Source organism: Taurulus bubalis, assembly GCF_910589615.1.
Source record: "Taurulus bubalis genome assembly, chromosome: 16".
Taxonomy (NCBI): Eukaryota; Metazoa; Chordata; class Actinopteri; order Perciformes; family Cottidae; genus Taurulus; species Taurulus bubalis.
The window spans coordinates 11,601,329-11,617,428 of record NC_136604.1 but is presented as its reverse complement, the minus strand read 5'-3'; the positions used below and the strand labels follow the sequence as shown (position 1 = coordinate 11,617,428).

The 16,100-nt window shown below is 41.0% G+C and overlaps 1 protein-coding gene across 1 annotated transcript; it reads right to left on the bottom strand.

The window, feature by feature from the left end:
- Positions 1 to 2,969: 2,969 nt before the first annotated feature.
- On the bottom strand, positions 2,970 to 4,847 carry LOC306749236 (receptor-transporting protein 3-like). Its single transcript, XM_079232500.1, has 3 exons — positions 4,734 to 4,847; positions 4,312 to 4,483; positions 2,970 to 3,547 (listed from the first exon to the last, which is right to left on the bottom strand). Exons 1-3 carry the CDS (start codon positions 4,747 to 4,749, stop codon positions 3,196 to 3,198), a joined length of 540 nt encoding a protein of 179 aa, XP_079088626.1. The 5' UTR covers positions 4,750 to 4,847; the 3' UTR covers positions 2,970 to 3,195.
- Between the last annotated feature and the right edge of the window lie 11,253 nt (positions 4,848 to 16,100).

Here is a 16,100-nt window from a genome sequence, read left to right as displayed (position 1 = left end):
ATTAACCTGCTGTATGTTCTCAAGTTGAGATTCAAATCAGTGTGTTCTGATTCATTTCCTTCCTCATCTTCCCCACCTCTCTATTTTTTTGTCTCTCAGACACACACAATATGTCCCGTCTTTAACACACAAAACACACACAACATTACATCCTGTAATGAGTGGAGTCTGTATGCGAGTGCATGTGTGTATTGGGCCGTTGAGGGTATCATTACAGTCTTCATTCTATGGCCATCTGTCTGGCCCTCACAAAGAGCCTCTTTTAGCCCGGCTACAGTTGGCCGCTGACTGGCCGAGCTCTGGAACATTTGAATAGCGTGGCCTCCCCTTCTTTACCTCCCATTTCTATGCAGTGACAGACAGGGACACAGACATGAAAAACACGCACTGACAGACGGAGGCATATGGGCCGCGCAGAAGCTGCAACCACTGGCGAATAATAGCCAACATATTTCAAGTTCTGCTCCAATGATGCATGCAGTAGACCAGAATTCGTGTGTTTAAATCTGACGGGGTGGTGGTGGTAAGGGGGGGTTACTATAGTTATTAGGTCAGTATGTCTGCTTGGCTCTCTGTTTTGTGCACACTGGTTTACTTCCAGTTCACTTCACCCTTCTGTGTATCTCCGCTCTGTCTCATACTAAATAAGGACAGGAAGTCTGGACATGGAGGAACTTTTGGAATTCCAGGGAACGTAAGGTTTGCACTCGGCAGCGACAGTTCAATCATCTGCCATTACGAAGCGGTTTGAGCCCACACATCACTCTGGTCGGGTGGCTGAGGAAGTGTTCACTCCTTGTTGACTGGACACTCGTCTTATTAGCCTTAAATCCAGTCAGCAACAAAGGTTTGTTCATCAACTGTGTTTGAAAATGAACAATTGTAAGTTACACTCACACCACAGGGCTCTGGAACATATGGTATTCCCCTTTTTAGGTAATGCGATAATCAAGACGTAATGACTCATGAACACAAGAATCCCAAACACATGAATGTTGTCTGGAAATCTTTGTCTGATGTTTCCTGCCGACAAAAACTCAAGTCATGGCCGTCTTGGTTTCTCAAGAACCCAACTAGCAAGCACAACTTTACAAGCAAATCAGAATGTACGGTGATATTTTGGGTGAGGTTGTCTTTGTGCTTTTCTATACACACAAGGTTAGAACTTTAATGGTTGGTCAATAAATCAATTGTCAGAAAATCAATCTGCAACTGTTAAATTAGTTTTTTTTCATCATTTTAAACTGAAGACAGGCTCTAGGAAAGTATGTTTCTGATATTTTATAGACTAAAGTTATTGATAAATCAGGAAAATAGATTAGCGCTATAAGTATCCACTATTTTCCTTGTAGGAAAATCGTACAAATATTTTCTCGATTTGATGGGCAATAAAATGTCAGAAAATGGTGAAGAATGCCAACAGCCCAAAACTAAATGATATTAAGCTGACAGTAGTATAACACAAAAAGCAGCAAATGTGCACTTTTGAGAAGATGGAAACTGAGAGTGTTTCAGTTGTGCTTGATAAATTACTTGAATGATAGTTGCCAATTAACTTTCTACCACTCAACTAATGGACTGATCCTTTCAGGTCTAATGAAAATAATAATGGATTTGATACATATCAATACATTACAATACTGATGTGTATCTCAGCTCTATGTAGGTTGTAACAGTACAGCTAATCTATAGCTAAAGTACATGGAGCATTGCAGCCCTACCTGCCAGCAGCTTCATAGACAAATCTAAAGTGACTACTCGGTTACTATATTGTTATTATTAACTAATACAACCCACTGTCGTGCCTTTACTGTTATCAAAACGTGCTGTGTGGTGATAGACATCAAGCCAGTCAACTTCGTCAGAGTGCGGGTGGATCATGACTGCTTCAGGATAAACTGACTAAACCAGGTTGTCAGAAGAGACATCAAACTTCTCTCGAGGAGCTGAGGTCGGGCAGGAGCTGCACAGTGACATGCAGTGCAAGTTACTTCAATAGCACTTCGGCATTCCCCACAATTAGCTGGGTCACCGTCATTTAGCTCCATATTCAGGTCAGACCTCGTGTGGTTATCCCTGAAGAAGTGTGTCAGCATGAAATGGAGCACAAAACAAACAGCAGCAGACTTCTCTCTGCATGTTTCTGTCCATGCGGCCCCTCGGTTAAAGCTCCTTTGTTCAGCTCACTGACAGTCTGTGAATCACCAACGCGACCCGGGAAGCGAGCGGCGGGTGGAGGTTGTGCGAAACGCTGCCGATAAAAACCGCTCTCCCTTTGGGTGTTAACGTTTCCCCCTCGGCCGTGACGGGCAGGTGGGTGAACGTTACCACCCAAAGAGCCGCGACCGAAGCTAGCAAACCGCCTCCCTCAGGTTAGCGCGTTGTTAGCCTCAAACACCTCGCGCAGGACAACATCACATCTCCGCCGTTTTACTTACACGGTTCTCTCACTTGGTCGCTAGTCGTACGCTCGGGAACTTGCGTACATCGAGGGCCATTGTCGTGTCACTGTCATTCGCATCCCCGGCTGCTCCTCCACTGGACCATCCTCTCCTCTCTGCCACCCGGACCCGGCGGGGACGATGATGCTGCTGCTGAGAGCGGAGGGGCGAGACTGACTGGATCGCTTCAGTATGTTGTTGTGGCTGCCAAAGAGAAAAGCGCACTGCGCATGCGCGGAACCAAATGTCATCCGGAAGGCTCTCACCTGATTGGTCGGTTGTCTGGGGTCGTTTTGTGAGACGTTGTTATCATATTGTAACCGTTTTGAAAGTTGTATTTTAGCTGCTATAACAGGTGAGTTGTGTATAACGATATCAACTAAATAAGTAAAACAGAATAAATATATATATATATATATGTAATTGTTTGATAAATGTAACCAGCCGGCAGCTGAGAACAGAATATGGCTACATGATACTTTAAACAAAAAGCAACATAAAGCAACACATGTTGAAACAAAACTTTATAACAAGACTTTATTAATAGTGAACAAAAATGCTAAACCTTTTTTCTATACATTTACTGGAACAACTGTACTTTTGGTGCTGATGCTAAAATAGAATAATTGGATTATTATTATTGATGGTAAAAAAAATTACAACACAACATTAATGACAAATAGGAAAATAGGCTGATACAAACTAAAAAGGAACATCTCAGCCAATCAGCACACAACTTGCCAGCCAGTCACTGTCACTTTGTCTCTGGATCGATCTCACAGCACATGCCCTGTTTGCAGGCCTCACACAACTCCGCAACATGAGGTTTGGTAAACTTCTTGGGCCGGTTTGAACTGTCACCACACTGTCTGTCGTCCTCTTCTCCGTAGCAATTCTTCCGAATTTTGGCACACAGCCTGAGCAAGGCTTCTTCCACCTCTTCCTGGGAAAAACCAGGGCGATGAAATCTATCATCTTTGCAACTGCGACAGGCCTGTCCGAAGGGCCTCATGATCACAGTCCCCCGGTCACGTTGCAGCCGGTAACGAAACAACAACGTCACCCGCGCTGAAGACCAGACATTATGGCAAGATGCACACTGAAACCTGTGGGGAAAAGAGAAGACAACATATAGGAGTCAGAGTGTCTCAGGGTAAGAGAGATTCTACCTGAGTATTCAGGTCAGCAGTGTTTCCTGTAAGTTATCAGAATCAGATTTATGAGCAAGTTATGGGCTTTGTAAGATACATACAATTTAAAAAAGCCAGAAACATGAATCTAGAATAGGATACAAATACAATTTAAAATAAATAAATAAAATATGTCAAATATATTTGAACTAAAATGAGCTGTGCAGTTTTAGGCATGATTTTGTGCAGAAATGTGTACAATTTTCCAAGATGAATGTTTTACAATTGTTTAACTAACATATAAACTAAGGATCAATCTTCCCATAACTTTGTTGGTAAATAATATACTGTGTTCTTTTCAGGCACCACAATCAATACTTCTCAGACTACGAACAGAAACCAGAGCATCTGATACAAAAATCTTGTCTCGTTGCCTACAGTTTCTTATGGAAGCCCATTTCAGCCCGTAAAAGAAAAACATTATAAGATTACAGAGGAAGAAAAATCTATTTAAATTTTATCTCATCTTTTTTTTCTTCTTTTACTGGCGGAAATGGGCGTCCACAATTTCTACATGTGAATGCAGAATGCAGAGATCAGAGAAAGCACAACAAGACAGCTTGGGCACATTCAGAAACTCTGTCGACAGTTTTACACATTATCTTAGCCTCCTTAACCTGAATTAGTTTACAGTTTAGATATATATTGTTACTTTGAGAATATGTAGCAATAAGACATACTGTCCAAAGCTGCAGTTGGAGAAGATCTTCCAGCCTCTTTTTCTCTCCTCCTGGGTGACCTGTTTTGTCTGGTTGTAGTTAAAGTTGAGATTCCACTCGTCTCCATAGTCCAGCTCATTGTCATTGTCCAGCATTTCCTCAAAGGTCTCCATCCACAAAGAAGGAACCCAGTCTGCACGAGAGCAAAGTCAATCAAATATATGTGCCTGTGTCACAACACTGGAAAAAAATTACCAAACTCTCAGCATGTGAAAGGAAATTAAGATGGGGAAAACAGGGTCATTAAAAAAAAAGCATTCAATACAGCCGATATTATATTGACGTTAAGTCAATGGCGTTTAATTGATCAACACAAATATTATGAAGCACCAAATCGCACAGCTTATGACCGTATACTAAACACATAAGACATTATGTTTTACCTGTAGAGCTGCTCATGTTGTTCGGTGGTCAGGTAATCTTCTGGCGAGATGAAACGACGAAACGACGTTTGACTTGTGAACGTTGCTCCGCAGACTTCTCTGTATTTATCCCCGTTGAAGCCTTTACTCTGGAAAACGAAACTTAACAACACAGTTTCATTTTCCATCTCGGCCTCAGGTGACGCAGAAAAAACGCAATGTCACGAGATAGCTCAACTACGTTGCAACACAAGACAGGGGATTTTATACAATTACACTCTCCACAGTTAATTACTGTATTATGTAATGAATGATGGACAAGCATTGCATCATGTATGAACTCCACAACCCCATTTCATTTGCACCTTTGCATCCAGTAAATGTTAAATCAAATTAAAGTTTTTTTTATTGTGTTTATCTTAGAGCTCATTAATATTTGTTTGATCAATGTTGTTTTCCTGTTTGGGGTTCTTAGCACACATTTGAACAATGTATCCACTAAACAACAATTTCAAATGTTGGTCATGACATTTTCAGTTTACCTCATGCTTATATGATACGTAGATTGGCGTGTCCGTCCACGAATTGTATTAACTGTTGTATTTTCTGCTTAATTTACAATAACATTGTTGCAAGTGCACCGAGTCCCAGTTAAACACACTCAAGTACAGTTCAGGTCAGTCCAGTAGGGGGCAGTATAGGACTGCTGGTGGATCCACACGCGCCACAAACTGAAATGGACTTTTAATTGCAGTGCAGTTGAACTTAAGGAGGGCATCTTTTAGTGTAGTGGAAACAAGTATTTTAAGAAATCAAGGGATTCCCCACAGGCCAATGCCTTTTTCTTAGAAGTAGGCCATTGAAAATGCAATAAGTAAATATACTTTCAATATCTGAGTAGTGGAAACCACTCGGGTCATCCGGCTGAGTGCTCGAGACCGCAGTGCCGGAAGCTAGTAACGTCGGTGGCGCCTGTCATGTTGGATGGTTGCGTTTCTGTTTGCAAAATATTGTGGCATAACGCTACATTTTCTCAAAGCGCAAAAAGGCTAATTATTGTTTTGGCTTGTTGTGAAATATGCTGGACCGGTGACTTATTTCTCCTCTCTTCAACCTCGCAGCGGTCACAGTTAAGAACATTTCGATTGTGAGATAAAGTTAGCTAACATTTAAACATTAGCGTTAACCTATACGAGCTAACCATATTAGTTACAACTTTATTTATTGGTTGACAATAATTAACTTCCGCGTAGAAAAACAATTTAACTTTGGGCATCTAAATAACATTGAAACACACTTAACGAAGCAATATATTTGACATCTTACCGGAGAAAATGCCCCTTACTTAAATAATGTTTACTGCTTGGTAGCTAGCTAGCTAGCATTTTAACCTAAATTTATATTAGCTACGCTAGCTGTTAGCCACCAGACTCAATGACAAATGAATCGCGTTACACCACACTTGACGTCAACACATCGTTTTATATCAAGATAAACAGCCTACTTAAGTAAATATATTCTGTTCTTACCTCTTGAAATGAAAGAATATTCCGGACTTTTCTCCACCGTCACCGTCAGATAATACCGCCAAAAAAACGGATGTGTAGATAACTCAGTCAGGAGTGCATTGCGTTAACTCACCGAAACAACTCTGCCCCCAGAGCTATTTAGTGCTTAATGAACACCCAAAACAACACTGATCAACTCAAACTATTTTCCACTGGAATATTAACAGTAAGTAACACTACCGATTTTGCTGGGTCTGATCTTTCATTTATATATTTGTCATGTCAGGGAAACAAATATCAACATGAATGTTAAAATAGTGTTGTTAATAGATATATTTAACTAAAGGGAAACCCACTTCACATCTAAACATTATAAGTTGTATTCTGCTCTTCGTGGTAACCAGGAAGTGTTTGTCTGAAACAGGGGCCCCCTACTGAGTCTAAACTGCTTTGTCAGCCTGTTCTGTTTGGTGACTGACATGTTTACGCCTCTATCAGTCCTGTCTGCCTGTTAGTCTGTTCCTTCTTCAGACCCGCATATGGCATTCTTGGAAATTTAAAGCCCATTAGTGCAAACACTTATGTCACCGTACTACTTTGACGGTAACACTGTCTTTGATCTCTTAATGTAGCTCTGAAGTGATTTTCACACCTAAACCTATGGGACATCGTTAATTGCTTTAATGTTTGGTTTCAACCTCAACTACATTCTTGACATATACACTTGATGAAAAAGACAAGACAACTCCTTTATGTCCCCGAGCACATGCCGTCCTGTTTGGTGAGGTTCAAAATAAAGACCTGTAATATGTCGGTGCTTCTTACGAATTCTTTTATTTAAAAAAAAATACCGTATGAAGAATAATGTTTTTTCTTGTGCTCATAAAATATATATATATGTATTTTTTTCAAGTTAATTATTATTATTATTTAGTTGTAAAGGCAGTAACAATAACCTATGCCAGTATTGAAGCGGCCATTGTAGTGACAGCATGATGATGACAAGCTGGTTTGATGAAGCAGACAGTTGCTTACTCTGTCTTCATATCCTGTCTGTTAAGTTATGCATGGTGTTTCCTGAATAATCATTACCTCATTTCAGTACAATGGAAATAATAGCATCAAACTGCAACACCTGTCACAGGTATGTAACGACGCTGTCAGTCCACACACACACACACACACACACACACACACACACACACACACCTCACGCACACTATGGGACTTTCCTTCTACTTGAGTTGTTTATGGTTCATGATGATGCCCCACCCAGTACTAAAAACTGATTGTAATGCTTGTCAGAGTCTCCTGACAAGGTCTCGAGTTCTGGCCAAAGCAGGAGCACACATGTACTGTATATGATAACACACACATGCAGGTTTGGCAGGCTCAAAATACAAATCTCATTTAGATGTACTGGTACTGGGTGTAATCTGTTGTAACAACATAATGGGAATGGTAATCAGGTTTCTTAGTCACACATTCACATACACACACACACACACACACACGCGCGTATGCATGCACACGCGTGTGCACGCAAACATGCACACACACACACACACACAGGGTCATGTTTTACTCTCTATTAATTTGCAGGATCTTCACACGATGCAGACTAAAGAAACTAAATGTGAAATATCATTATCTGGGAGGTGGTAATTGGAATGTATAGTGTCGTCTCATTGGCATCACAGTCCAACTACACACAACACTGCCACCCCCCTCAAACACACATACATAGCAACCCATATACTGTATAGCGCTGAAGTGGATGTGTGTGCCCCCTTCCTCCCAGCACAGTGGTGTAAAGATGACCTCAGAGCCCCAGGCTCCAGAGAGTCACCTTATACTCAGGTGTGACATTACAGCGTGAGAAAAGCATGCTGGGAAAGCTCAGGGCCTCAGAGATGCAGGCTCCAGAAAGACAAGACAAGAGCAGACTCTCAGACTGACCTCTTTGTATTCACTTTCTACAGTGCTGAAGTAAATTACAGTTGATCCAAGTAAATGGTGACTATGTCTGCTCTGGGACAACAACTATACATAGACATGCGGCAAATAAAAAAAAGGATCAAAAATCTTGTAATAGCTTTATAAACAAATCTGCCACAATAGCATAAAGCCTGCTCTGAAAAAGAACTGAGAATAGTCTGACAAAACCTGAAAAACTGTTGGTGTTGAGTGACTCCCGATCCACTGAGCTACTCCGCTTTCCAACTATTGTGCTTTTGTCTCCCATCTCTCAACTCACTTTTACAACAAAGTTATCCTCTGAAAAAGGAAATTGAAACCATGTCTAACATCTATTATAATACACTAAGTTTACAGTTTATTAAGAGGAGACAATGACGCTGTTTTGGCTTGTGGTTATATATATATATATATATATATATATATATATATATATATATATATATATATATATATACACATATATATATATATATATATATATAGATAATGCAGACTCCTCCGCCAGGCATGTTGAGATGCAGGCCGGGATTTAGCTGCTGCCTCGATTCTGCCTGGACCTGTACACCTGTTCAATGGCTGCCAGATGACTCAGAGAGGGAGGTGAATCGGGAGAGAGAGGCCGAGCGAGCGATAAAGAGAGAGAGAGGGGGAGGGAGTGAGAGAGAGGGAGTAAGGGAGGGAGTGAGAGAGAGAGAGAGAGAGAGAAAGAGATAACGAGAGATAAAAAGAGCGAGAGAGAGAGAGAGAGAGGCCAAGCGAGAGAGAGTGAGAGAGAGAGAGAGAAAGATGTTGGGTGTGGTAAGATGCCTTGAGCACATTCCATGGGGCGACCGCACCCTGCGTTTCAGCGTCTGTATACCTGCTCATGATTGTTATCATAGCTTGTTCATGTGAGCAGACTCTCTACTGGCACTCGTACTTCTTTCATCGGATATAATTTCACACACACAGTATTCTTTATCCTTGCACACAGTCATAGTCTACTTGTAATACTCACTCAGCTGTATGCAAACAGTCAACTCTCATTTCATATCTTTGTCAAGCTGAGAGTTGCACATTTGCATGAATTGGAAGAGAGCAAACAGGCAAAGAAAGAGTCCAGAAATATGTTTCCTGCCGTTTGAGTGAATAACAGCTCACGAGGACGTGCTTTCATACAGGAGCCACACCTTTCAGCAGGACTGAACACACAGCAATATTCACAAGTCTGTGTGTGTGTTGCTATCAGAGGGCCATGAAACAAGGTGTGTTCTGTCTCATAGACACGTTTCAGGACAAAGGACGGCCCATATAAAATGCACACACACACGCCCGTATACTTTACCTGAATGCCTTGTTTAAATGTAATGGTTGCAGTGTATTTGAGAGCAAGTGAGAGACACACAGAGATAATCTCAAAGAGAAGAAGTTCAAAGTAAAGAAAGAAAGAGAGTGAAACAGATGAAGGCTTGAGACTGAAGTCGTTACCAGTTGTTATTATATAATCAATGGATGTTAGGAAGAAGACAATTATGGAACCTATTAAATAGTGAAACAATTGCTAAATCCAGTATCTCCTTCGAATGATATACAAATAGTGTCACTGAATCTGAGTATCACCTGCAATGTGGCTTTATGGCCTTTAGAAAAACATGCTTCCCAAATCCAGCCCACTATATAAGAAGGAGAAACTGAGTAGTGTGGTCTGCAGCAGACGATCCACATAAAGGGGAAGTGCAGGACGCTGCTGATTCAGTGCTTTACCAGAGAGATAAACAGCAGGTGACTCATGCACACAATGTTTCAGTAGTAAACATGTAGCTTTTGCTCAAATTGGGGTAATTATTATGGGATAATTTTAAATTCTAAAGAGAAGATCATCAAGTCAACAAACTGAAACCGTAATATCAATTACAAAGCAACATTTATCTAACGTTAGCTAACATTAGTCACCAAAAGATACTGGTCCCACCAGGCCCAGTGAGGCTTAAGCATCAAAACCGCTGAAAGTATTGAATTGAGAAATGGTTATTTATTCTGTCATACATTATAGTGCAGCTTTGAACGGCTGCCAGACACTTAACAATCGTCCAGGGACTCAAGGGGACTGTATTGTAAACCGGTCCACATACAAATACAAAGTAGGGATGACATCCCGTTTCTCCAGGACCAATGGTGCTACATTTTATATTTAGGCAGTGCAAACAATCCAGCCAGCATAACGTGCCAAAAGACAAGATAAGGTGCCAAAATAAAACAAAAATAAGTGCAGACAAACGGCATAAACATTAAGTTCAAAGGGTGATTTATTTGAACAAAACTGACAAAAAAATTTAACAAAGTCCTACAGAAAAAACATCTATGTTAAAATAATTTGGGGAAAAGGTTTGAATAAAGTTCTGTTTCATGAAGGCCAGAACAATCCCAAAGGGCAGCCATGACATAGAGGCCAACACTTTTGAAATCCGCCACTGGGAGTGAACTTCCAATGGTCCTCTGTTTCCAGTGATCAACGGGTTTTGGGAGGAGTCTCGCCGGTGGGAAAGCCCTGCCTCACCGGAGTCGAGTCTCCTTCCTCATTCAGCGCGCTGATCTGTGCCCGATGTGGCGGCGCCTCTGGAGGTTCACACCCCGCCTAGAGAAGCAATTAGCCCGGGCCTGGAGTCCCTGCGGCCCTGCGTCGCCTGTCCTCGCTCGTTGACAGTGGAGGGTGCACACCGGGGGTTTTGTGTGGAGTTGTAGCCCGATCCGAGGAATACCGACGAGAAGGAGACGCGCATCGGCGGTTTCACAGAGAAGAGCGAGACCCGTCGGTACAAAGAGAGGAGACAAGTACTGCAGCAAAGTTTGGAGGTACGGACTGGAGTGGAAATTAAGGCGAAGTTTGCAAGTGCAACATGGGACAAAAGACAATTCAATAAAACAAAGGGTCTATTATATTCTATTGGATCCTGTTTAAATATATGTTTAATTTAAATGTATCCTATTCGACATTGTTCTGTCCTATGTCCTATTCTATCCTGCTCTACTCTATCCTGTTTTTTTCTATTCTAGCTGTTTCTTGCTCTTTGTGAGGACAGATCCTGTTTTATTATCCTCCAGCTGTATCCTAATTATGTCCTATTTATCTAATCAATTATACTATGTCCCCCTCCTGGTGTAATATCTCCTGTATCCCAGTCTAGTCTATTCTCTTTTATTCATTACTCCATTAATGTGAGTAAAAAGTAAAATGCTGGTTACTTTCCTCACCAGCAACCTACAGTTTATAGAGGATTAATTATCCTGGTAGCTGCTGCTGTGCATTGCAAAACCTGAACAGTATTGTTATTGTAGTCTCAGCACACAGAAGGCTCCACATTGACTGTCACTGACTAACTGCTGCTTTTTCTCCTGCCCTTTGAAGACATTCAAGAAAGAGACAAAAACAGCTACTTTTTTTCGGTCTGATTGTGTAGAGCATTGTCTGCACTGTATTGTATGGGATAGTGGGAATAAATAATGCTTGAAAAGGCAGAGACACTTTTACGAGTGTGTTTAATGCATTGGTTGTGCAATGCTATGTATGGATTGCAGGTTGTCATTTGGCTAACATGACATCCCTCTAATTTAGAGATATTGATGAGATAATACAAGGTATTGGTCCTGCAGCCGTGTGTTGAGCAAGCAAGACACCCTCCAGTTGTTGTCTTCAAAAGGCTTTGATCTATAGGCTCTTATATGAGCTTTATTACATTTGTTTGCAGCTTTGTACCAAACAAGCAATGTAATGATTCCAACTTCACCTTTACAGGCTTTTCCTCAATTCACTCAAAGTTACTCACTGGATAGGAATAATCCAACATGTGTTTATAATTTGGGGGGAAAAGGTTTGTAGCGCCAGCTCTTTTTTGTGGCAAGTCCCTGCATGTGTGCTTCTTATTATAGATTTCATCTTGTCACACTAGCAATATGGCCAAGACTGCATCCCATTCATAGCTGTGTTTGCATTGTATATGTTACAAGGTTGTTTGTGGTTGTAAAACATGTATGAGCAATAGTGTGCTTCCTAGGGAGAGAAAATGCAAAGTAGAAGTATTTCTACGCTTTTGATGTTAGATTTTCCACTCTAGAGGACCGCAGCAGTGGACCTGTTTTTCAAGCAGTGCCGCTATTGTACAACACAGTTCGGAGAAGGGAGGATATGTGCCGCCATTTGTTCTCACAGGCAGTATACGTTCCCCTGACCTTGAGCTGTCTTTTGTGTGACTTTCCACTGTCAGTTCAACAGGTGTGATGACATACAGAGAGATGAGTTGTGCTCCGTGTTCGCATTAACCTATGTTTGTGTGTGTCAATCTGACGAAAGTGTCACTGAACGGTCCTGACAGGAGCACCGGGAGATTAGTGGCTCATCCCTCCAAACCTGTTTTGTGGTATTCGTTTCTTACTCCATTCAGACCGAATTATCGCACAAAATGAATCAACCGAAGAGGTATGCCTGATCACTCATGTTGTGTGTTTAGTGAGGAGTGTTCAGGTGTGTGTGTGTGTGTGTGTGTGTGTGTGTGTGTGTGTGTGTGTGTGTGAGTGTGAGTGTGTGTGTGTGTGTGTGTGTGTGTGTGAGAGAGAGACAAAAGAGAAAATATAAAATATTTTTGGGAGTTTTATTGTTTGTGTCTCCTCAGGCTTGTTTCTCTTATTCACATGTTGATACAGATAACATTTTCCCCCCTCTCAGCTCTTCCCTTATGTTTATCTCCCTCTTCTCATGGTAGGAATGCTGAGAATGAGCCATGCACACGATTGGTGAGCAAACATTAGGCACATCTGAATATTAGGTGTATCAGCCTCGGAGAGCTGCAGTCGGTTGCCTGCCTACCCTGTGGTTTAGGGTTTCAAACAGGCTTTGTCAGTGGTGCGTTTAGGGCAGGCTCGTCCAGAAAGTTTTAAGTAAGGGAGGAACACAGAGAGAGAAAAGAGGGAAAAAGATCTCTATCATCATGTCACTGTCAACGGTTTGATGCTTACTGCAGTTGCTATAACAACAAACAAAGCAGCATAATTTGTTTAAATATCCGACAAGTCGGCCAGGTTAGGTGGAGAAAGTCTGCTATGCTTCTTACATTGTGTTATTCTTGCTGTTATTGTGCTGCTGGTATTGCATTCTGCATAACCCAGAGGTCACAAGAGTGAATAGGAAAGTCTCAGACTATCTTTAGTGCTACTGTGCTCCGTGGTCACCTACTTGGCTCATATTCATCTCAGGGTTGATTTGCTCCGGTTCGCTGGAGTTTTTTTATTCATCAACAATTTTCATGTAATCAATGAATCTTTCAAGTAAAACTGCTGAACATTACCTGCGTTCAACTCCTCAATTGTGCTTTATGTGTTGATATCTTTTGCTTTTAGTGGCAATCGTCATCATCTTTTTGCTATTTTTGAGTAAACGATAAAATAAAAATTGATAATAACACAAATAATCAATAGTTTTTCTTAATTTTTGCAACTTAAAAGCAAAACAGTTGTTCTAACTATTTCATAATTTGAAAAGCACTTGTTGTTGGCTGTTTTTCTGAGGTTTAAACATTATGACGAGCACGGCTAGGTGCACACCTCTAAGTTTATAGCTGTTCTCACAAGTCCTCAGGTATGTCTTCTACTGCTGCCTCAGCATAATTGCCTAAATACACACTAAGCTTCAGGCTGCTAAACTTCTTTAAAATAATGAACAAAACAAAACACGTAAAAGTAGTTGTGATTCGTCCATATTAGAAACTTGGCAGGAGTAAAATGATTTCATGAAAGCAGTATGTGCTTCAAACATAGCTCGCTGCCCGCTATGGAACTTTCAAATGGGAACGCCACACCACAAAGGCCCAATTTCTATGGCTCAAAATGAGTATGGAAACAGGATGTCAGCCATTTTGCCAGCATGAATCACCAGAGACCAGAATGTTGCAAGTTATCCCCAGGCAAGGCCGGGCTACCCGGTGACTCATAGCCCTCTGAGTAAACTAGCTTCTTCCATTCATTGCGGGTTAGGACTTTTGCTCTCGCCACCAATCTCTCAAGTGTGTGAGGAAGTTAACAGAAAACACGTAACACACTTCTAAAGCAGGTACAACCTTACAAAAGCTCTTCTCATCCTCCAAGTCGCACACACCTTTATTGACTATGCACCCAGCTGTCAATAAACCACAGTTCCTGAGACTGTACTTCTCTGTGGGGATATATCCACACAGTCAGAAACTCTTATTGTATTGACAACATGCTGCAATGTGCAGGAGGGACAAATGCATAGTCCTGAGATTTACTGTGCAAATGTTTAACCTGCTTACTTAGAAAACTCTAAAACTCTAACTTATTTGTGGGTGACCCATCCAGTATGCAGCTGTCAGGACTAAATATCCGTCTGGATGTCCTGGTTGGCTCAGCTGATGGGGCTGTGTTGAGGGTTGGAATCCAGCTGAGACCTCAGTCAGGGGCAAAACAAGCAATTTGATGGCTAAATGATTAATTGATTGATAATAAAAAAATATATGTCTGCAGATGAATTGATGAAGAAAACAATCGCTAGCTGCAGTCCTAATTGTTATTATTATCTCCCTCTTTGTGTTGTTTTTTTTCGGAAAGTTTCTTTTTGTTAGGTTTAGTTATCTTTGCCTTCTTGATTTTCAACGGTGGCTTATTGTCTCTTTTGGGCTTTGAGTGAGATAATTGGTATCTAATAAATCGATTAATCCGCATTACGCATACAAATTGTGTGAAGGATACTTAACTTGGCTCTTAGAGTCTCTGGATCTGCGAAGTGATTCCTAAAATTCTCCATCCTCTCTTTCTCCATTAACCAATCGCACATTCACAAATTGTTATTGACAATGTTCCTTTCACTATCTCAAATTTAAGTCTGTTCAAGTCAGAGCATAGCTAACAGCATCGTCATGCTGTCTCATATGTCAATTTGTGTGTTACGACTGAACCAGCTTTTTCAGGATGAGGTCCGAGTAGCAACTTGAAGCGTGACGCACCAGCACGAGGGTTTACTGAGCCGAGAGAACCTGTCTATACACCTCTGAATACCTTTCTTATTCCTCCCCTTCTCTTGCCTGACTGATATGAAGTCTGAGGAAGTTACAAACAATGTCTTGGTATCGCTCTTTATTATAAACATTATTATTTTTGTTGTCCAAGGTCATCGAGTTAACTACTACATTACATAAGTTGTCAACAGTTATTTTTATTGTAGTGCCCCATCTATTTTTTATTTGTATAATATTAATGGCAATAATAAAAACAAACCATCAATCACAACACAATTTATATTTGAATGAATCTGCACCATTCCTCTCCTTAACTCCATTATGTTGCCTTTCGTGCCCTTCAGCTGGGAAAAAAAAAGAGTTTGTGGAGATCTGTCACACCTGTTAACGTGCGCCGTAATACAACCATGTCGTATTGTGTGCCAGTAAAGGTGTGCTAATGGGAAAAGTGTACTTACTGTGCAAGGGTTTGACTCTGCAACAATAGACTCTTTGTGTGAGAGGTTAGAGGTAATCTGACTTCTTGTGTATCCTGACACAAAGCGTTCTTCCTCTCACCAGCCTCAGGAATATGTGGTTGAATTTATGAGTATTGTTTATCACGGATTCCGGAGTGGTTTGTTGTCTAGTTGCAACCACAAAAGCAATGTGAGCAACTGAATCCCTGATTATCGTTTTGTTTGAGATTCTTAAAAACCTGTCATGTTTATTTCTCTAAAACACTAAAAAAGGCTGTGCAGATGCTTGAACAAATATAAAATGTATTAATAGCATTGTACATCCCTTTCTTTTAATTTACCAACATAATTTGTCTCTCACTGGCCTTTTCTTTTTCTGCACAGGAACAAAGTCCTCTTCACTTCCCTCTTCTCACCCGAGCCCTGACTTTTGATCCCACC